The sequence below is a fragment of the Abramis brama genome (assembly GCF_963993115.1).
Source record: "Abramis brama genome assembly, chromosome: 12".
Classification (NCBI taxonomy): domain Eukaryota; kingdom Metazoa; phylum Chordata; class Actinopteri; order Cypriniformes; family Leuciscidae; genus Abramis; species Abramis brama.
Window position 1 is genome coordinate 7598500 of NC_139974.1, and position 22779 is coordinate 7621278.

At 36.0% G+C, this 22779-nt stretch overlaps 1 protein-coding gene across 1 annotated transcript in view; it reads left to right on the plus strand.

The window, feature by feature from the left end:
- The window catches only part of trappc9 (trafficking protein particle complex subunit 9), a 213192-nt gene that overhangs the window by 16710 nt on the left and 173703 nt on the right, over positions 1-22779 (plus strand). The window contains exons 9-10 of the mRNA XM_084130741.1: positions 5145-5288; positions 20228-20354. Of these exons, the coding sequence (XP_083986867.1) occupies positions 5145-5288; positions 20228-20354 (271 nt within the window). The remainder of the gene's footprint in view (positions 1-5144; positions 5289-20227; positions 20355-22779) is intronic.

Here is a 22779-nt window from a genome sequence, read left to right on the forward strand (position 1 = left end):
GTAAATCTGACGTCGGGTTTGACGTCAACCCGACTTTCATTTCCAAACCAAAATCATCCCCTGACTGACGTTACTACTTTCTACTCAAGGACCTTGACAGAAATATAGTGGAGTAAAAAGTATGATATTTGTCTTTCAAATGTAGTGAAGTTAAAGTAAAAAGTTTCCAGAAAAGATAATACTCAAGTAAAGTACAGATACTCAAAAAGTGTACTTAAGTACAGTACTCAAGTAAATGTACTTTGTTACTGTCCACCACTGTCTGTAAGCGCTGCTCCATCTGGAAGCACGAGTTTGAGTCACTTATAACGTGCATTTGAAAAAACAACACAAACATCTTTCCAAACATGAGAAGCATTTATGAACCTCTTGTCCAACAACAGACAACATTTAATAACATGCATTTACTCCAAACTCACTTCATAATGACAGTTGAGCATCCTTCAGTGAGATGATGTGGCTTCTTACACAGAATAAGGCAGTCGTGTATTTATAAGTCATGTTTAATCAAAGCGTTTCAATCTTCTGTTTAATGATGCGCATTATTGTACTTCTGCGGCGGGGCATATTTATCGTGTTTGCGCCCTCTGGCGTTCAAATGGGGCAGTATTTACTACCGATCAGCTGCACTCCACTGACAAGCTGCACATAAAATAATTGCAGCATTTGCCAAATCACGTGCGGTTTTATTGCGATTAATCGTACAGCCCTAAGTTTTTTCGGATTCATCATTCGGTGGCTCTGAAACATGTTGTTGCTACTTTGTTGCTATTTTGAAACAAAATGCTTGCGACGGATGCGAAAAACGCAGAAAATCGAACCCGGTCCGAATTTTTTTTATGACAGATGAAATTTCCAGAGGCAGTGTGTAAACTTGATTGATACAACGTGAGGTTGTATTTATTTTTCAACCTGCGGAAATTTCGGACGAGAATTTCGGACTCAGTGTGCAAGTGCCTTAAGACTGTTTTCTGTGTCAAAATCATGACACAACTGAATCAAAATCACATGAAAACAAGTCTCTGTGATTCTAGCATTTTTCACCCTGCTCTCTAGATATATCACCCTCAGGCATTCAAAAATACACTTCAGTCGGCCAGAAGTTTCAGTATCTATTTCACCTGTTTGAAAGGCATTGTCCTCCTCCATGTCCTCAGGCCTATTTAAGACAGACTCCTTTTGACAATAAACAAAGAAGTAATGTGCATGCAAGTCTGGAATAGAAATACGGCCTTGCATGCATTATGGCGCAAGTGTTGTACGTGCCAGTGTCTCAAGGTTTTTGAACCGGGATAATGACATCATCACCCCCCTCCCCCCCTCACGGTTGCTCTTTTAATTAATTAAATGCTGTCATTTGTTTGATAAATGCATGCTATTACTGTGTTTTATTTCATTGTTGTCCTCTCGACCCATTTTACCTCTTGTTTACTGACGTCTTTCGCAATACATCGGCAGAATGTGAACAGTCCGAATTGCTCATTTTTCTGTAAATACCTCTGACTCATAAACGAGCTTTGGTTGATTTGTAATCTGACCAGGCAGCATTGAAGTAACCTTGTCCCTCTTTGTATGCTTGCAGAAAAGCGTTGTGTGTTTTGAAGGGCTCCTCTCAGGGGTGATATATATTCCGTCAACTCTTTGTGTTGGAAAACAGCGCCGAGAGGAGATCTGACCCTGAGCTGTGATGTCAGACTCTATGGTGCATTACTGTAGGGTCCTTAACTATATTCTCTTTAATATGAAATCCTCTCAACCTCCTGCCGACTCGCACACACGCGTGGAATAATAAAGATGTTTAGATTTAGACACACACTGCCTGAGGGTCTGTCTATATCGTTCAGAATCCTGCAAATTGGAGAGAGAAAATCATTGTTATTCTTTATAATGACACAGAATGGAATTCGCAAGGCATTTAACTTCCATTCCATTACGGATGAAAAAAGATGGGACTCGTCATGTCTAGAGACCAGAATATCAGAGAATTGGCAAAGAGCTCTTTAGTAAGTAACCACCCATAAACCCCTTGCAACCACATAGCAATGCTATTAAAACCATTTAGAACACCTTAGCAAGCGCATAGCAATAGTTCTGCATGGTTTTGTTTGGTTGGTAAGTTTGTTTTATTATTTTTCACTTCCCTCTCAAAGTGCTGGTATTGTCAGCAGAAACATTGTTTTGAGAGACAGGAGAATGCTATTACATTTTGATAGAAGATTTGAGAGTCAGTTTTGATTTCACGCTGCAGACCCAGCCGTTCCCTCATTCAGGTCTATTTAAAGCAGTCGATGATGTGTGTTTTTTGTGTTGAGTCTGTGATGTCATTGAGAGCAGGAGGGCATGGAGACCCCATCACATGTGTAGGCTGAAGCTGGAGGTGATCCTGGCTTGCTGAAGCTTTAAGTGAAAGAGGGAAGGGTCAATAGAGACACCATGGAGTGCAGAGAGAGAGAGAGAAGAGAAAATGGGTTTTTAATTGGCCTGGGATTCTCCAGCTCAGCTCTCTTTAGGCACAGAGAGAGAAAGAAAATATCCTCAACCGCTGATTGATTGCGTTTAGCTCAAGCGTTGTGCGCATGGACTTGGAAAGTCCAGTGAAAAAACAAAGACCGAACACAGAACTACAGCAGACCCTGGAGTCCCGTAAAGCGCTTCCTAGAGACTCAACGGCCTGTTATGAGCCCTGAACTGCAGCGGGATGTATTATTTCTAGTTGATGAGGGAGTGAAGTGGCTGTTTTTAATAATTGGCAGCTAAATGTGCAGCAGCTGTTTATAAATCTTCTAATTTTATGGGGTGTAATGGTTAAAGATCAGGGACCTATTGAATAATAATATTGGGTATGCACAAAATTGGAAAGTACACACTTTTACTGATCCAAATAATGAACTGCATTAAATTATTAAAATCCATAGTACACATTTAAAATAAACGTGCTTCCTCATCCTCATGTGTGGATCAGATGTATTTTATAATAAATTTTGGTTTTATTTTACTGTAGTACTTTGTAAAGGTAAACAGTAATCTGTATACATGTTGAATGTTTTATTTTACAAAAGATATTTCAGTAATAGGCTGATGTCAGACAGTAGTTTTTTTCTTTTCTGCAAAAATTATATAAAAATTATAGTTGCCTAATGTGTTTCTGATGGCGCTAATACGCTGTAGTATCTGTTAATGGGTGTCTGGATGGAAAATGCATATGGAAATTATATGCAGATAAGGTTGTGCATAATAAAAAGGCATGAGATCCATTTATGGCTGACTCCAGGATGAGACGGCATGGGGAATAGAGCTTATGCATGTACATAATATTTTGCTAACTAGGATTTGGACAGAATCTGGTCTTTGGAGGGCTTTAATTATTATAATATATATTTTTTTAAATTAATTTTCTTCTTTGATTTTCAATAACACAGTATCAGAATCTCAAGACAACATATATACATTTACTAGCTAACAATCTGTGTAGGAACTGGGCACCTCAGAGTAAGGAAGATAGGATAATATATATATATATATATATATATATATATATATATATATATATATATATATATGAAGAGTTCAGATGCAAAAGCCAAGTGCCATCTGAAATTTTCTTCTAGAATGATCATTTTTATCAAGCTCGTATATTTAAGTTCAATAATTTCACTTAAATGGCAATGCAAATTACCTATTAATTGTCATTTAAGTGAAATTACTTAACTTAAATATACAAGTTTTACAAAAATGATCATTCTAGAAGAAAATTTCAGATGGCACTTGGAGGCTTTTGCATATGAACTCTTCATATATATATATATATATATATATATATATATATATATATATATATATATATATATATATATATATATATATATATATATATATATATATATATTATTATTATTTTTTTGATCCTCCAAACTTTGAATCTGCTGTTTATGTGTATACTATTGCATTTGCCAAATTCATTATTCACTTTTAAATTCACACATTTAAAAAATAAAATAAAAAAAATAAACATTGCAGCAGCTTTGATCACGCATTCCATCTTTCTACAAACAAACTGCTCTTCTTCTGTAGTGCAAGGGCTTGTGGGTAATTATAACCCAGAGACCTGGGCAAATCCTTGCATACATTTTTTTTGTTAACTTCTCTGATTTGGGACACACTATAATATCATATACCATTTAGAACATAGGTGGAATGCAAATAAGGATGCATCTGTCATTTTGGATGTTCGGCAGGAGATCTCATTAAATTGCGTGTTCAATTAACGCCAAGGTCATGCAACGCCAAGGTCATGGGTTCGATTCCCAGGGAAAGCAATAACTGATAAAAATGTAAAAAAGTATGTACCTTGAAATGCAATGTAAGTTGCTTTGGATAAAAGTGTCTGCCAAATGCATAAAATAAAAATAAAATAAGTTAAGAATTATGATTGTTTCTTGTTTGAGCACATTGGGTTGTGGAATATAGTGTGTATACTTCACATTTTGACACATGCAGTAGGTTACCATTGTATCCCATGCCTATAGACTTTTGTAGTATTGTAGTGTGCCGTTCTAAACAGTTTCTTGGAGACTATTGATTACAGTTTATTGAAAAAGCATCAGCAAGCAGAAATGTTGCAGTTTCTTTTTGCAGACACACTCTCACTACTCTAAAGCTTAGTGTGGATTTGCATGAATTGAGTGAAAGGTGAGTTGTGAAACAGACGGTCATGTGAGCGGCAGAACTGTGTGGAGTGATAAATCCTCACGATCGTTCCAGAGCAGCACGGATCAGCTTCAGCTCTCTCTCTCTCTCTTTACTCTGACGGCCGTGTTAGTCGCCTGATGGATGAGTTTTGTAACTGGGCTGTTTTATCATGTAATTTAGGACTGTACATTTTATGATGCCTCTCTGACAGCTTGAGCAGAAAAAGATGCTGTATGTACAAACAAAACTTGGCCGAGTTTGACCTTCCTGTCACATTATATTTCATCAGTTAAAGAAGACTTTTTTTGATCTTGTTGCAAGGACTACCATGAAAGGGCCTTTTTAACTTTGAACTATTGGGAAAAATCAGAAGGTGGAAATGCATGTGAACTAAATCCATAAAAAAGTGTTGTTTTGTGTGTGTTTAAATGCTTTCTCCTTCTGTCTGTTTGTAGGGACCCATCGTGGATGGGCGGCAGTGCAGTTACGGTTGCTTCATGAACTGGTTTATGCGTCTCGTCGTATGGGGAATCCAGGTCTGTCTGTCAGACATCTATCTTTCCTGCTACAGACCATGCTGGACTTCCTCTCGGACCAGGGTAAGACGTGGGACTCAAAACCTTTACACACAAGGTTTTAAAGACCTTCTGTTGAAGTTTTGGGCTCATTTGGGATTTTAGTTTTTGTGCCTCAATTATGCTAATTTAAAAGCTCCTAATTTTGTTTTGTAGGTCTCTGACAAAAAGGTTTACATGCATCCAAAGTAAAACAAAAACACTTTAATTTTCTCTTAATATTCATTGCACATCACCTCATTTCTTAAAAAGTCTGACAACAGTTTTTGAAGATATTGGGCCCTATCATACACCCGGCGCAATGCAGTGCCAGTCCAAGTGTTTTTTGCTAGTTTCAGCCTGACGCAGTTATCATTTTCACATCCTGCGCCACGTTGTTTAAATAACAAATGCATTTCCACCCATTAGTCAAGTCAAGTCCTCTTCATTTATGTAGTGCTTTTAAAAATATAGATTGTTTCAAAGCTTTACATTGATAATAAGAAATTAAAGTAGCAGAGATTGTTTTGGGTTTGCAGCAGCTCTAGAATAAAGTTATTGTCCAGCTAAAGTTAGTTTTGATTGATCCACTTCTGTTGCAAAGATCATTAGTTATTAACTTAGGGGCCGCTAACATGACACCGTTCTAACAGAAAACCTTTAACGCGCTCTGACTTGCTCATTCGCACGACAACAGTGTTATGTATGCAACAGGAAGTGAGACTGAAATTGCTGACGACTCGTTTCAGCAGTTCTGAATCGATTCTTTTTTTAGGACTCAATAACTTTATTTGTTGTGCACTTTGGTCTTAAAACTTTTCAGACCTTTTACATTCACAAACAGTTATATTAATATTAGGTCATATTTGAAAAAGCATAATAGGTGCACTTTAATTGAATTAACTTTTTTTTGGTACCATTTATGAACTGGTTTTTGTTCCTTAAGTTGGTTTTACTAAATTATTGAAGACATTTTCAGAAATGTAGCCCTCAGACGTATTAAAACAAGCACTCATTGTGCAGTAGATGCTTTCAGCCTGTTCAGAGAGATTCTGACAAACAGACGGTGCTCGTCTAAAAGACAAGAGATGAAAAGAAAGAGTAAAGATAAAATGTTCACTGGAGTGCGTTTATGTAGATGGATTCTGCTGCGATGATGACTTGTGATTGTATTTTCAGGCCTGTATTTTATGGAATCGTCATATTATACTTCCAGTCATGCTCTTTTTAGAGGGTAATCACTTTCTCTCTACACAATGACTTATTTTCTTTATTCCTTTAGAAGCCTGTGTGTGAATGTTGAATGCAGGGTTGGGGAAGATACTTTAAAAGTGCAGTTCACCAGGGTATTCAAAGTAAAGAAGTTAAATTACAGTTAGAGTTGCTCTTTTGAAAAAACAAAAACAAAAAACACAACGTACAATACTGAAGGTCCATATGTTTAATTTTACCACACTTATATAATTTATTTTACTATATAATATTTGAATTACAGTGTATAATTTATATGAATATATTATAGTTTATTTTAATTATAGTGAATTAAATAGATAATTATTAATTAAAATAATAATAATTAATAAACTATAACTAATGAAATAAAAAATGCAATTTACAAAAGATGTAATGATGTTAACGGTTTTGGGAACAGTATTGAGTTTTATTTTCGCTTGCTTTTTTGATGCTGAAATAATTGAACTGATTCATCATGATTCAGATTTTGCAGTGTTACTTCAGAGAGGCACATTTGATAATCGCCTCATGTTAAAACTATTTTACAGGCCTGATATTTAATAAAATATTAAATAATGGAAATGCCCTGGAAATTTCTATAGTCTTTTTTTTTTTTTTTCTAGTTTTTCTTCTAGTTGATCTTCATTTTTCAATCTGGGTTCAAACCAGGTTCAGTGGTTCATTAGCGAATGTGTCTGAATCAAAATGATTTTTATAAATCTTTATATAGAAATTTTGCATATTGTCCTGCTACACCATATTGTTAAAAACAAATTGCTTTTAAAAGAACAGCTAGATTGTATTGAAATTGAAAAATACTGAGCTACTGAAAATGTATTTTGGTTAAAAGTGTTACTACTTTCAGTGTCCCGAACACTGCTTAAGTTTAAAGATGTATGTGCTTGTGTGTATGCATATATGTGTGTGTGTGTGTGTGTGTGTGTGTGTTACCTGGATTTTCCTGAAAGCCTCTGTGTCTTTGAAAAGAGATTGATGTTGCTTTTTTGTTGTTCAGCCATGGTCCACTTCACAGCATCCTGTCCCCACAGAGGTGTGCTGTAATCCTGTCTGCTTCTCTTTCTCACACACACACACGGTTGGGCCTGCAGCTCTTGGGTATTGAGCTCTGTCAAGCTTATCATTTCCTACCAGACAGAACAAATCCAGAGTTCCCTCGGCTGAGCTCAGGCATTGGTCGAACGCTGTTTTCAACACAGTGTCTGAGGAACAATGGCTCCCTAAGTTCTGATAAAACCCATTTCTACACTTCCCTGAGAGCCAAACCAATCACTCTTATTTTGTCTAATGAGCGATGCGATCTGTTTTCGGGACTTTATAGGAATTTTGGGCCGCCTTTAACAGAAGCTTGAACGCTTCAAGTCGAAGTCTTATAGTAGATATCTTATATGTTGTACTTTGGCATTATAGTATGTCCACTTTCTAATTGAAAATGTATAATTTCACATCGATTTATCACTGGGGTTCTGAGAATATCACTCGCTTTGGCTTACAGCTCAAATTTAGTCCTTTTTTTTTAAGATCAAATTTAGTCCCTATAGGAATGCACACTTGTACCAAGTTGAGAAATTTTATTCATTTTTAGCAAACCAGTTTGTTTGTATAGTGTTTGTTTCAGTCAACCAGCAAAAAAAAACAACAACTGTTTTCAGTCATCACTCAAACATTTTTTCACATTTTCTCAAATTTTTTCAGTATTAGTTGAATGATGCTCGTTACATACATAGATTGTCAATCACTAGCTGAGTTCACCTGGACCCTAATAATCGGAGTGTAATCGGACTAGTTGCACAGTTGGAATAAAAAAGTCTCATGTAACCACGTCAATTGGAATGAGTAGGCTTAATCCGATTGAAATTTGATTCGGACCGTAAGGGAAGGTTTAAACCTGTTCTTATCCATATAGGTCATGTAAACACTTGATCGGATTGAACACCGAAACTGGAAAGTTCTGCGCATGTGCAATGACGTAGGAATACCGTACTGATGTATGAAGCTCGAAACAAGCTGTTGTTGTTGAAATGAGTGTCATAAATGACTGTTGTCATTCTGAAATTCTCCTTCCACTCATTGTCTGTGAAGTGTTGTTGGAGATCATGATTCTGAATAGACAACTAAACAAAATTACATGTAATTTACAAGAGGTTCTGAATAAATGGTAATTGCTGCAGTCTATTTAAATATTGAATGAATATTGAAAAGGTTGAATGAATAATTCAATGACTCACTCATACATATTTCACTTGTTTCATTACCAGATGAATACGCATTTTTGTATGAATGATTAAATGACAAATACATTTTTTAACAGTCACTTGTCGCCACCTACTGGTGTAACGGTGTAATTAATACAGTCTTGCATGATTTACTCTATTTTGATCGCTACCGTAGACATCAGTGTTTATATCCAAGCTATAAACTTGTATCCCAGTACTTCTGTGTTCATCTGAATGATTGTAACACAGAAATAATGATACTGTGTGGTTCACTGTTTGTGAAGCTGCTCTGGCAGATCTGAATCTTCGCTGTGATCGTACTTGTCAAAAGTTGAATAGACATATAGCAGAATTGCCGTCATTTAGGAATAAGATCACGTGGGTGTTTGAATCGAGATCACGATCATTTAACGACTGATCGTGCAGCTTTTTGATTAGGAAGAACTTCTCAGTCCAACTGAATTAAAGTGTCCCATCTGAGAGGTGAAGAGACTTACAGTTGCAGTCGGCCTACTGATGCTTTTCTCGATTTTATCACTGAAATCATCTGTCAGAAAAAAGAAAAGAACAGGGAGTACAGTCAGATTGCCGCCCGCCCTGTTATACACTGCTGTATAATGGCTAATGATTAGCTGCAGTTGTTAGGAACACCCTCAGCACAAAGACACTTCACAGAATGGAGGCGTCTGATTTAAACACGTCTGCTTGACATTGATCAGTGCCAATCCGAACTCTTGACGGGATAACAGAGCAGGAGATTCCGAGATTCTTTTAAGTTAGCATATGAGGGGTACCGGCTTTTTCAGTTCCTGACAGAATGATATTAGAAGAAAAGATGGGGATGTTTTATTCAAAGCAGAGCTTTGTTGTGAACAATTGCTCTGCCTACAGATAACAGGTGGATGCTTGTGTTATGAAGTGATTAATGCAGATAGAGAGAGAAAGAGGTGGATAAAAATTTACATATGTAGCAGAATACATGCTTCCAAAAACTAGATGGAAGAGATAATGAAATAAAGAAATGAAGAGATGCTGGATAGAGAGACAAATGTAAGTGTGTGTAATTTTTCTTTTCTAAACATGAGTGAAATACCAGGATTATTTTATTCTTTATTTTACAGGATACTTCCCATTCCTGTACTTTTACAGACACTTTCCATGAATAAGACAGGAGACCAACTTAAATATTATATTAGCTGTTGCATATTATAGGAAACTAATCGTTGGTTTGTAGACCTTGATAAACTTTGCATAAATTCAAGAAATATTTGTTTATTTTCCTTTTAGTAGCTTTAACACATCCACATTACAATTTTGATCATTAGAATAAGCTAAGTAAGGAAGGAAGGAAGGAAGGAAGGAAGGAAGGAAGGAAGGAAGGAAGGAAGGAAGGAAGGAAGGAAGGAAGGAAGGAAGGAAGGAAGGAAGGAAGGAAGGAAGGAAGGAAGGAAGGATTCATATAGGGCTTTCATGTGTACTACTGTACACCCAAAGCGCTTTACTCTCCACCACCACCACCACCATTAAAGATGTTTAAACGGTTACAAAAGATTTCTATTTAAAATAAATTAATTCTTTTGACCTTTCTATTCATCAAAGGATCTTGAAAAAAAAAGTATCATGGTTTCCACAAAAATATTAGCACAATGTTGATAATAAGAAATGTTAAATCAAATTCTAGTCCTGTCCTACAATATTGCCTTGAATATTTGATTTCCGTATTTGTTTTTATTGATAGGATCTTAGAGGAAATCTACAGAGAGAAATGCTGAGACTGAAACCGGCTGAGAGAGACAGTGAGGAAAAGAAAGTGATGTTGGTTAATTAGTATTTTGTCGAGTTTCATTTGCCAGAGCTCACATGTCAGCAGGGGTTGTGTTGTCTGAACGGAGCGGTGTGAAATAAGCTATTTGAGGTATGTGTTCGGCGGCTATTTTTGACGACGTTTGTGAAGACAAATCAAGAATGCCAAATAAAGAGCTTTCATTTAGAGAGCTGGCGAAGGCACTTGAGAAATTCTCACCGGATGAAAGGTGTAAATTGCAACACAGATATTCATTTTCAGCTCCGCTCTGATGTCTGCGGTGTTAATTTAGTTTTATTTAGAAGTTAGTAGCACATTTTGTGAATGGATATGTCCAAATGACATGACAAGGCTTTACCTGCAGGAAACTGCATTATAGCAACACTCTATAAATGTATTATTGTCCTGCTCTAATGTGCTAAATGCAACTATAAGGCCTGAAAATATTAAGATATTATAAACATTAACATCATGATTTTATGTAAGGTGCTTTGAATAAAAAAGAAGACTTTACTGTAGAGACACTTTTTATTTACACATGTTTGATTTGATTTGATTGTCATTGCTTATCTCTACACAACGAAATTAAGATGACATCAATCACTCAGTTAGCAGCCTAGAGGATAAAAAGTGACACTGTCAACAACAGTTAATAGATAAATATATAGTAATAGAATAAAAAATATTTAAAACAAGAATAAAAAACAAACAAACAAAAAAACAATACATTTAAAAACACACAATATGATTCAAGTCCAGATTTAATTAGTCTGGCCCATTTATGGCCCTTGGAAAAAAAAAAGTGCACATATATCCATCCATCCATCCATCCGTCCGTCCGTCCGTCCATCCGTCCGTATGTCCGTCCTTCCTTCCTTCCTTCCTTCCTTCCTTCCTTCCTTCCTTCCTTCCTTCCTTCCTTCCTTCCTTCCTTCCTTCCTTCCGTCCGTCCGTCCGTCCGTCCTTCCTTCCTTCCTTCCTTCCTTCCTTCCTTCCTTCCTTCCGTCCATCTGTCCTTCCTTCCTTCCTTCCTTCCTTCCTTCCTTCCTTCCTTCCTTCCTTCCTTCCATCCGTCCGTCTGTCCTTCCTTCCTTCCTTCCTTCCTTCCTTCCTTCCATCCGTCCATCTGTCCTTCCTTCCTTCCTTCCTTCCTTCCTTCCTTCCTTCCTTCCATCCGTCCGTCTGTCCTTCCTTCCTTCCTTCCTTCCGTCCGTCCGTCTGTCCTTCCTTCCTTCCTTCCTTCCTTCCTTCCATCCGTCCTTCCTTCCTTCCTTCCTTCCTTCCTTCCTTCCTTCCTTCCTTCCTTCCTTCCTTCCTTCCTTCCTTCCTTCCTTCCTTCCTTCCTTCCTTCCTTCCATCCATCCGTCCATCTGTCCTTCCTTCCTTCCTTCCATCCTTCCGTATGTCCTTCCTTCCTTCCTTCCTTCCTTCCTTCCTTCCTTCCTTCCTTCCTTCCTTCCTTCCTTCCTTCCTTCCTTCCTTCCTTCCGTCCTTCCTTCCTTCCTTCCTTCCTTCCTTCCTTCCTTCCTTCCTTCCTTCCTTCCTTCCTTCCTTCCATCCGTCCATCTGTCCTTCCTTCCTTCCATCCGTCCGTCTGTCCTTCCTTCCTTCCTTCCGTCCGTCCGTCTGTCCTTCCTTCCTTCCTTCCTTCCTTCCTTCCTTCCTTCCTTCCTTCCTTCCTTCCTTCCTTCCTTCCTTCCTTCCTTCCTTCCGTCCATCCGTCCATCTGTCCTTCCTTCCGTCCTTCCTTCCTTCCTTCCTTCCTTCCTTCCTTCCTTCCTTCCTTCCTTCCTTCCATCCGTCCTTCCTTCCTTCCATCCATCCGTCCATCTGTCCTTCCTTCCTTCCTTCCATCCTTCCGTATGTCCTTCCTTCCTTCCTTCCTTCCTTCCTTCCTTCCTTCCTTCCTTCCTTCCTTCCTTCCTTCCATCCGTCCATCTGTCCTTCCTTCCTTCCTTCCTTCCTTCCTTCCTTCCTTCCTTCCTTCCTTCCATCCGTCCATCTGTCCTTCCTTCCTTCCTTCCTTCCTTCCTTCCTTCCATCTGTCCTTCCTTCCTTCCTTCCATCCTTCCGTATGTCCTTCCTTCCTTCCTTCCTTCCTTCCTTCCTTCCTTCCTTCCTTCCGTAGTGATTGTCTTTTAATACAGTATTTTTTTAATGAGAAATTAGGAGGAAAATATGCTTACATGTCTCTTTTATTGAAATTGTCACAATGTAATTAAATCAACAATCCTAGGAGTAGCAATTATTTTCTTTTATGAAAAATGTAATATAATAACAATATAAAAACTATTTTTTATTTCAGACTTTTGAATTGTGACCTGGGTATGTTGCAAAAATATATAAAAAAAATAAAAAAATCCTTAAACAGACTATATTTTCTTATAAAAATAAAAAGATATACATTAATGAATAAAAGATGTGATTTAATTTTGTGGTGAAATGTTATCCAGAAATGTTTTTTAATTTTTTTTTTTTATACATGTTCTGTGACATTCATCCATATATGCAGTCAGGTACATGGACTGAAAGTTTGTGTGAATGGAAGTGGTTTTAGACTCTTTGAACTGAATAAAAAACTTGGCCCCTCAGGTCTCTGTGGCCCCGAGCTAATCTCACTCTCATACCGCTTTAAACAAACACACACACAACCTTTACAACCCCTACTAACACACAAACACAAGCAACACACTCACTGGGTCTCTCTCATAGCACACACACACACACACACACACACACACACACACACACACACACACACACACACACACACACACACACACACACACACACACACTTACTTACCTCTCACTGTGTGTACCTCTCTAAACATCCTCTTTCTCACTTTTAGGCTCTTGCTAAAAGCACCCTTGTCCCTGACATATTAAGTGCGGATCTGGGGAGACTGAGAGAAAGAGACGTTTGTGACAGAAACAAGGACAAGCAATTTTAAATGGATTTTAGGGATGAACCTGGTGAACACATTCAGAATATTTAGTGCTCTTTGCTAAGCCAAGCATAACTATTAGGATTGCTAATAACTGCATAGCAATGTACTAAAAAAACATTTATACGATGTTAAACAATCACCCAAAACACACTAGCTACAACATAGCAATACACTAAAATGCACAAAAGCAACCAGAACTCCTTAGCAACTGCATGGAAATACCCTTTTTAATTGATTTTTTATTTTAGTACTTCAACTTTTTTTTTTTTTTTTCAGTTGGTAACCAAAGCAGCATTTCTAGTTTTCATCTTATATTTATATTTTATTTTTTTTTTATATCAATTACTGATAACATTTTTTATTAGCTTTAGGGAACAATAACGACACTGGCTGTTATGGTTGTCTTGACAAGAATAACCACTCATTTATGGTGTTTAGAGTTTGTTTTTCACTATATCTTAAGAGTGACATATAATGGTGTAAATGCCTGTGATTGTATGTTTCTTATTTCTCTATCCTGGCCTTCTGTCATTTTAAGTCTCTCCCTCAGGGGCCGAACCCTCTCATTTCATACTTGACTCGAATTTTCGCAATGTATCAAGTTAGTGACTTGCGCGAAGTCGGTAATTACACCCTGATCAGACGGCATGCAATTACCTTCATTCTAACCATGTTCTGATGTCTTTTTTGACTCTAATCAGTTACAGACGAGAGAAACGGGACATAAACCCCTCATCTGAACATCTCATGAATTGTTTAGCGAGTCACTTTTCCCTCGCTGACCCTGTCCTTCGCTCTCGAAGCATGATGGTTTCCATAACAACAACCCCTTCCTCTCGCAGCGAAACATGCGGACGCCGTTCTGCACACCTTTGCCATGGACTGTAACGTCCAATCCATTCCTCCTCACCGCACTGCTGTAAACAGCAATTTTCTGAGTCAGTCGTTCTAGTTGCTCACAATTTACAACACACCTTTTTTCGGCCTGCATTTCTCTCTCCGATTGAGAAGTTTGACACATTTGTCAGCATGTTGTGTGTTTGTTCTGCATCTGCAGTCAGTAATTTCATTGCAGTGGACTTCAGCGCCCTGCTTATACATTATTCATAATTTATGTGACAGTCATCTCTGCTTATATCTGGTCAGCAGTCCTCGCATAAACCCGAGCACCCGAGCTCATCTCTTCCGACAGCTGCAGGCTTTCTACCCCTCAGTCATGTTTCAAGAGTTTAGAGTTTAGAGTCGATAACGTTATCAAGGAGAAATAACGTTTGCGAAATCAAGGAGTTCTGAGGTGATGTGATGAATTTTGAGTAAAAGTTTTGTACAATATTTTTTTTATATATATATATATATTAGGGCTGTCGATTTAACGCTTTATTTAATTAATTAGTTATGAGGAAAAACTATGTGTTAAAATTCTTAATGCATTTAACACACTTGACATTCGTAGCTCATCTTACATTTCATTGGTGACGGACACCGACGTGATGGAGCCATAGACTGTAAATATTAAGGTTTAAGTAGTTTAACTCTTTTGTGTTTAGTTTAGACTGGTTTTAAAAGCTTTTTGTCCAGATGTTCCACTGAATTTTGAGCATTAAATGTGCTCTAAGCGATGTTGGGTGAAGTCACTTCTTCTTGGCGTTCAAAGTATTGTCAAACAAAACGGAGGCTAGCTCGACCCTCCCTCCTCCTCATCCCGTCCCCTCCCCCTCCCTTCCGTGCTTCCTGAAACAGTCATGAACCATTTTATTCGCCTGTCCAGCAAAAACAGAGCCACCTGAACGTCGGATTGGAAGCCCTTCTGCCGGCGGAGTTCTCGCCGCCTTATGAACACTTTTCCGATGTAAATTCAGGTCTTTCCTTCTCCTTTTCCCTCTTCTTTGTTGTTTGTTCATCGGAACGTCGTCTCTTTGGTCGTGTGTCGGCCATATCAAAATTCTCAAGAATATACAATTTTAACGTTTTTCTTTGTTAGGACACCTCTCCTCTAGCTAACTTCCCTCTTCATGCTTCTCTCTCCTTCACTCCCCCTGCACGTGCACTAACCGCCCAACCCCCACCCCCAAATCATTCTTGTCGGTTATTGGCTGGAACACTGTTTATTATGTTTCGTGGTCCAGGTTGGGCCAGTTTGTTTTTGTTGCCGTTTGTGGAGCCTGGGCTGTCTACAGAGACCGCATTTTTTTACAGTGTGTTCAGGGGACAGGCAGCTAGCGGACAGTGAGGAGATGTTTGCTGGATGTGACAAAAAATGTTTTGGCCTAAAAAACGCGTGACTTCGCTTAGAGCACCTTTAATTTTGATTGTGTGTTTTAAGTGTATTAGTCACACAAATATCGTCTGTGAGATTTGGTTTCCTCTGTTCAATAAGAGCTGGCGAACATCTATGCGTGGGATTTCCTGCTTGCTTAATCACTTCACACAAAAGAAAACATTTGATTATCAGTGACGTCGTATAAGAAAATCTCAATGAGCGATTAACATTTTTCCCTACCCTGTTAATTGGGGTCACATGCAAAGGCCACATCAAAAACTGTGAATTCCTCATATGTTGGATTCCTTTTGTTGTAATGTTTTTGATTAATGCTGAGAACCGATTAAAGGCAGTACTATGAAAATTACATTAACTGAAAGCGCATTTTAAAATGGAAAAAACTCTGTAGATAGAATTGTGATTCATGCTTACTGCATTCTGTTATTCTTTTTTTTTTTTTTCGCACAAAAAACAGAGCAAACTTTTGTGGTTTGAGTCTGAGATTATCTATAGCCAGACTCTCCTCATCATATACTAAGAAAAATATATTCACGACCCACTTACTCTCAATCTTGCAGACCTTTTAGTGTCCATTAGTAAGAATATAATTCACTTTGACACTGACTGATGGCTTTTTAATCTAATTCCCCTTCTTCTCATTTATCTTTTCAAGATCATCTTTTCAACGGAGAAAAAAATTAAAGAAACCTTCTGCATTGGCCAATTTGAAACAGAAAATAAATAAATAAAAGAAACAAGAAACAAAAGTAAAAACTGACCTTTGTGACAATATTTAATCTGAAAAGGCCTATTTTTATTGCTATTTTCTTAAGTCCTTTCAATTATGCAAAATAGAGAAAATGCATTCCACTTGTTTATATATATATATATATGTTTGGAAACATTACTGTTTTTAAAAGAAGTCTCTTATGCTCATCAAGCCTGCAGTTAAAAAAACAAAAGAAACAAAAAAAAAACAGTAACATTATGAAATATTATTACAATTTAAAATAATGGTTCTCTTTTTTAATATACTTTAAAATGTAATTTATTTTTGTGATGCAAAGCTGGATTTTCATCAGCAAGTACTCCAGTCTTTGGTGTCTTATGATCCTTCAGAAATCATTCTAATATGCTGATTTATGATCAATGTTGGAAACAGTTGTGCTGCTTAATATTTTTTTTATAACCTGAGATACTTTTTTCAGGATTATTTGATGAACAAAAAGTTAAAAAGAACTGTATTTATTTAGAATAGAAATCTTTTGTAACAATATACACAACCGTTCAAAAGTTTGGGAACAATAACTATTTTTTTTTAAAGAAATTAGTACTTTAATTCAACAAGGATGCGTTAAATTGATAAAAGGTGATGGTAACGATTTATATTGTTAGAAATGTTTTTATTTTGAATAAATGCTGTTTTTATGAATAAATGCTGTTAACGTTTTACTCATCAATGAATCCTGAAAAAGTATTCCAAAAAAATATATTAAACAGCACAACTGTTTCCATCATTGATAATAACTGAGTATCAAATCATCATATTAGAATGATTTCTGAAGGATCATAAGACACCAAAGACTGGAGTACTTGCTGATGAAAATTCAGCTTTGCATCACAAAAATAAATTACATTTTAAAATATATTAAAAAAGAGAACCATTATTTTAAATTGTAATAATATTTCATAATATTACTGTTTTTTTTTTTTTTTTTTTTTTTTTAACTGCAGGCTTGATGAGCATAAGAGACTTCTTTCAAAAACATTAAAAATAGTAATGTTTCCAAACTTTTGACTGGTACTGTATATATATATATATATATATATATATATATATATATATATATATATATATATATATATATATACACTATATATATATACTATATATTTAATATATTTGAAGATTGGCTCAATGGATCAAATGGAAGCAGGAGTTTATTTTCTTTCTTTTTATCATTTGACTTCTAGCTTTTTGTAAATAGATCGAGTCAGTTTGAAAATTCTCCAAAATCCTCACTTTGGTTTTCCTGTTGTTATTTGAGATTAGTGTTATATAACCCAATTGTGGGCAGAGATCCTGTCCAACAGAGACCCAGAGATGCACACGGGTGTCTTTCAGCGCTGTCAAACCAACAATACACAGAGAGAGAACATCTATTAAATTGCGTTTTTAGATCTGAACTGTGTGGTTTGGCAGTATGTAAGAGCAAAATGTCTCTGTTAGTGGGCAATTTAAAGACAAAGAAAACCCTGCGTTTTGACTTCATGTTTCAAACCACTTTGTTATATTCTTTCCAGATTTTTATGGCATTTATTGGCATTTCATATCATTAGCTGCATCACACTCATTCTTCAGATGAATTAACCACCTTTAACCTCATTTCGATGTGCTAAAATCACAGAGGATGTATTTGATTTGAAATCCATTTTTTTGTACCCTGGTTTCAGAGTCATATGAGGCTTTCTGATCTATTATTCCCTCAACATGAGAATGAGTTGTGAAGGATGTCTATCACACCCCTCCTCATCCTCTCATCCTCTCAGAAGACACTTCTCTGCAGAGCAGCTGCATCCCTGTGTGAGGAATGAGAAATATCAGTGGGGCTGATCTTTCTTTAGGTCATGCTAAATCATTACTGCAGCTATAAGTTAGTCGCACCTTCCCATCCTCCACAGGGGCCGGCAGTCTGCCAGCAACTGTTTTATGATGCCTTCAGTTCCCGCCCGTTCAGGCTGTAAAAGATTCCTTTTTGTTTGTTGAAAAATGTGAATTTAACTTAATGATTATAATGAAAATAATAATAATGATGATGATGATGATGATAATAATAATTTAAGCAATTTTAACATATTGTATTCTTTATTATTATTTATAAAGCTTTATTTTAAATATGAAAATGTTAATAATATAATAGTAATACTATTTTAGATTTATTTATAAAATGTATTATTATTATTATTTTAAGGCTTTATTTTATGTATAACATATTTGTAATAATAATAATAATGACAATAATAATAATATTGAAATTATATTTTAAATTATGTATAACATTTTGTCATCTTTACTATTATTATATACATATTTTGTTTATAAAATAAAAGGTTATAATAAAATAAAATGATATAAGCAATAGTATTAGTAGTATTTGTAATAATAATACAAAATGTCATAAATAATAATAATTATTATTTTGTTATTGTTATTATCATTGTTATATAATAATAATAAAATTACAATAATAATCTAATATAAATAATTTTAAATTATATTTTTTTGTATATTTTTGTAATATTATTATTATTATTATCATTATTGTAAAAAAAAAAAAAAAAAAAATATATATATATATATACACACACACACACACACACACACACACATGTATATATGTATATATATATATATATATATATATGTATATATGTATGTATGTATGTGTATGTATGTATGTATGTATGAATGTATATATATATATATATATATATATATATATATATATATATATATATATATATACACACACACACACACACACACACACACACACACACACACACACACACACACACACACACACACACACAAAAAATGTTATAAATCATTTAAAATACTATTAATATTATAATCATCATCATGGTCATACTTCTACTACTACTAATAGGATTATTATTATTTAAAAAAAAAAATATATATAATACCAATATGGTCGTCCATTATATTATTTAGTCTCTAATGTGTAGCATGCCTGTTGCCCAGTTCAGCTGGGATTCTTTCGGAGCATTTGGATCTGATTCAGACTATCGGAGAGACTGAGGTGTGAATTGATGGCAGAGTGAGGCCGTAAACATTTTTATAGACAGAGCAGTAAGTCAATACAACGCTCACCTGTGGAAACAGAGCTTAAAATAGACCCGATCGGTAGCCATGCACGTCTCCCCTCATGATGTACGGATGCTCCGATTATTTGCCTTGTTAAATTTATATTCTGCTCTGGGGCTAGAGGCCTGTGAGTGAGGATTGTGGGTAATTTCACCCTTGGGGCTCTCGCCTCACTTAAGATACATTGATGATCTGCTGATTTATGAGGTGTGGTGTTAGCTCTAAAAAAAACAGTGAGGTTTCAGGAGGAATGATATGTACAAGAACTGATTGTAGGGTATATTACTTACGTTGCATTATAATGTGTTAAGAATACCTTATAATGCATCATATTCAGAGGTTTCATAAAAAGTATTACCCTTTTGTTTTAACTGCATATTTTGTTTTATATTTATATTATTTTATTATTTTTTTACATCTTTTACATTTTATTTTCATCTTTTACATTTTTTTATATATATATATTTTACTTTTTACATATTTTACATTTTATTTATTTTTATATATTTTACCTTTTACATGTATTTTATTTTATTTTTATTTTTATTTTTTTGCAGTATGTATTTTGCTGCAAACAGTATACACAAATACACATTCCCTTCTTCTCTCCACAGAGAAGAAAGAAGTGACCCAGAGTTTGGAGAACTACACGTCCAAGTGTCCGGGTGGAATGGAAGTGATCAACCTCCCTGACGGACTCAAGCTTCCTCCTGTTCCGTTCACCAAACTGCCCATCGTCAGGTGAGAAAGCCTACATGTCCAGGATCGTTTCAAAGGGCTCATATTATACACTTTTGTAGCTTTAGTTTTTTTCCCCTGACATCCTTGCACCAAAAACAGTCATATATATTTGTACTATCATTTCCTGGTCGTACTCTTATCTTTATTAAACAGGCTGATTGTGTTTCTGTCCCTTTAAAGGGGTGGTTGATTATGATTTCACTTTTCTAACTTTAGTAATTGTGTTATGTTGAGCATAAACAACATCTGCAAAGTTACAACGCTCAAAGTTCAAAGCAAAGAGAGATATTTTCTTTTAAAGAAATCGCTTTTTAAGGACTACAACAAACAGCTAGTAGGGACTACATGACATTCCTCCCGGGTGACATCACTAACCCTAAAATTTACATAAACCCCGCCCCCGGAACACGATTTATAGATTATCAAGACAGAATATGCTAATCAATGACTAGAAGATAACTACACATAAGCTACATAAATTCACCAACTAACCATTCAGAAATGTTGTCTACATGTTGTCACTTCTTCTCGAGTCTCTCCAGCTTTCTGACTTCGGTTTGAACATAAAAGGCTAAACGTTTTTGAAATTTCCAGTGCATGTCTGTGTGAGGTAAAAGGACACAAGCTCTTGAAGCTCCGCCCCCTGTGCCGCGAGCAGCAGCTCATTTGCATTTAAAGGAACAGACACAAAACGGTGCGTTTTTGATCACCCTCAAAAAGTGACAATTTTAACATGCTGTATAAAAATATCTGTGGAGTATTTTGAGCTAAAACTTCACACACACACTCTGGGGACATCAGAGACTTCTTGTGAAAAGGGCATTATACCACCCCTTTAAGATTCTGTTCATGAAGTTGATGATATGCATATGTATATGTGGAAGGTCATATGTTAATGAACTCATGGTGGTCATTTTATGCAGCTTAGATCCAGTTAATGGTTTCACATTGTCAATGTTATTGTACATCAAACTTTTTTTTAATTCAAAGTAGCCTAGCGTTTTTGTTCCCATGGAATTTGTCCTTTACTAAATGTTTTATTGTTTATTTGAGCACATTTATCTTAGTGTCCGCTCACTCACAGCCTTTTGATGGTGTTTTTCCACAGCTCAGTGTCTGAAAAATGACTCCTCTGAACTCGAACTTTTGTTCAAAACATTTTTGAAGTTCATTTGTTTTATTCTCCCCATATTAAAATTTTAAAGGAAGCACAAAACTTCACATATCCTTTCATCTGTCCCAAGGAAGTTGCTGATGTTCAGCACGCGTTGGAAAGAAAGGCCTATAAATGTGTTTAACGGATGTATTTCATAATCCCACCAGTGGTTAAAGCTCAACATGTTGGCTTGATTGAAGTCTCCATTTCTCTGAGCACTTCTCTCTCAAGATTTTTTGAGTTGTTAAAATTCCTTAATTTATTCTTAAAGGGATATTAAATTGTAAAACTTCGGACGAGCCGTGTTTCTCCTGATATTTATCTCCCTCTCCGCATGTTGTTAACATAAAATATCTTGCTCACTGTCTGCTGCCAGGATTTACACAGAGGACGTAATTTAGGCATATCTTTAAAAAAGTTCCATAATGAAATCTTGCCGAGATCATTGTCTTATCGGAAAGAGTAAATGTCAGTATTAAACTGCTCTGATTGCTGTTCAGAGATGTTGTTGCTCTGGCAGCAGTGTTATGAGACGTTTAAAGGCACACTATGTACAATTTTGATTAAAATATCCACATAAAATCTACCTAAATGAGCCCAAATGTTTGCAACAATGTTTAAATCCGGAGAATCAGCAATTTGAACCATTGTAAAGGCCTGTGTCACCAGATATGTTTCCATCCACATTTTTTATGCATATTTTTGGATATTGCACAAAAAAAAACTGCTGGATTGAAATGCCAAGATGCGCATAAATGTAAAAAAAAATTGAGTCAGAAATGTATTTTTTTTTTATCCGATAAGAAAACGTGCATAAACTACAATGGAAACACATTTATCCAATACATTTCTTGATGTGCATCAAAAAAAAAAAAAAAAATCAAGTGACTTTGCTCAATATGAAATGCTGTTTTCTGAAATGCCTGTGCAAAGTCTGTTGTCAAAGTGGTTTCGGCATAATTACCTTCCAGAACCGTCTTACACGACTGTGTTCCCAAACAGCAGCATCTTCCAAAAAAAGGAAAGGTGCGGCAGCGGCCGACTGCGGCATAAGCATAAGAAAAACAGAAACGTACAATATCACAGTGTCTTAGCCCCGCCCAGCTTCATCCCACAGTAACGTTAATAAAACTTGAATACATTAGCTCATCCATGAACATGATTTCTGCCTGAGTCCCATCCGATTGCTTTCCATCGGCTGTGGAGGTGAAGACTACAACTCCCATGATTCCACACTCATTCATCAAGCGACGCCTTTGTTATTGTTTT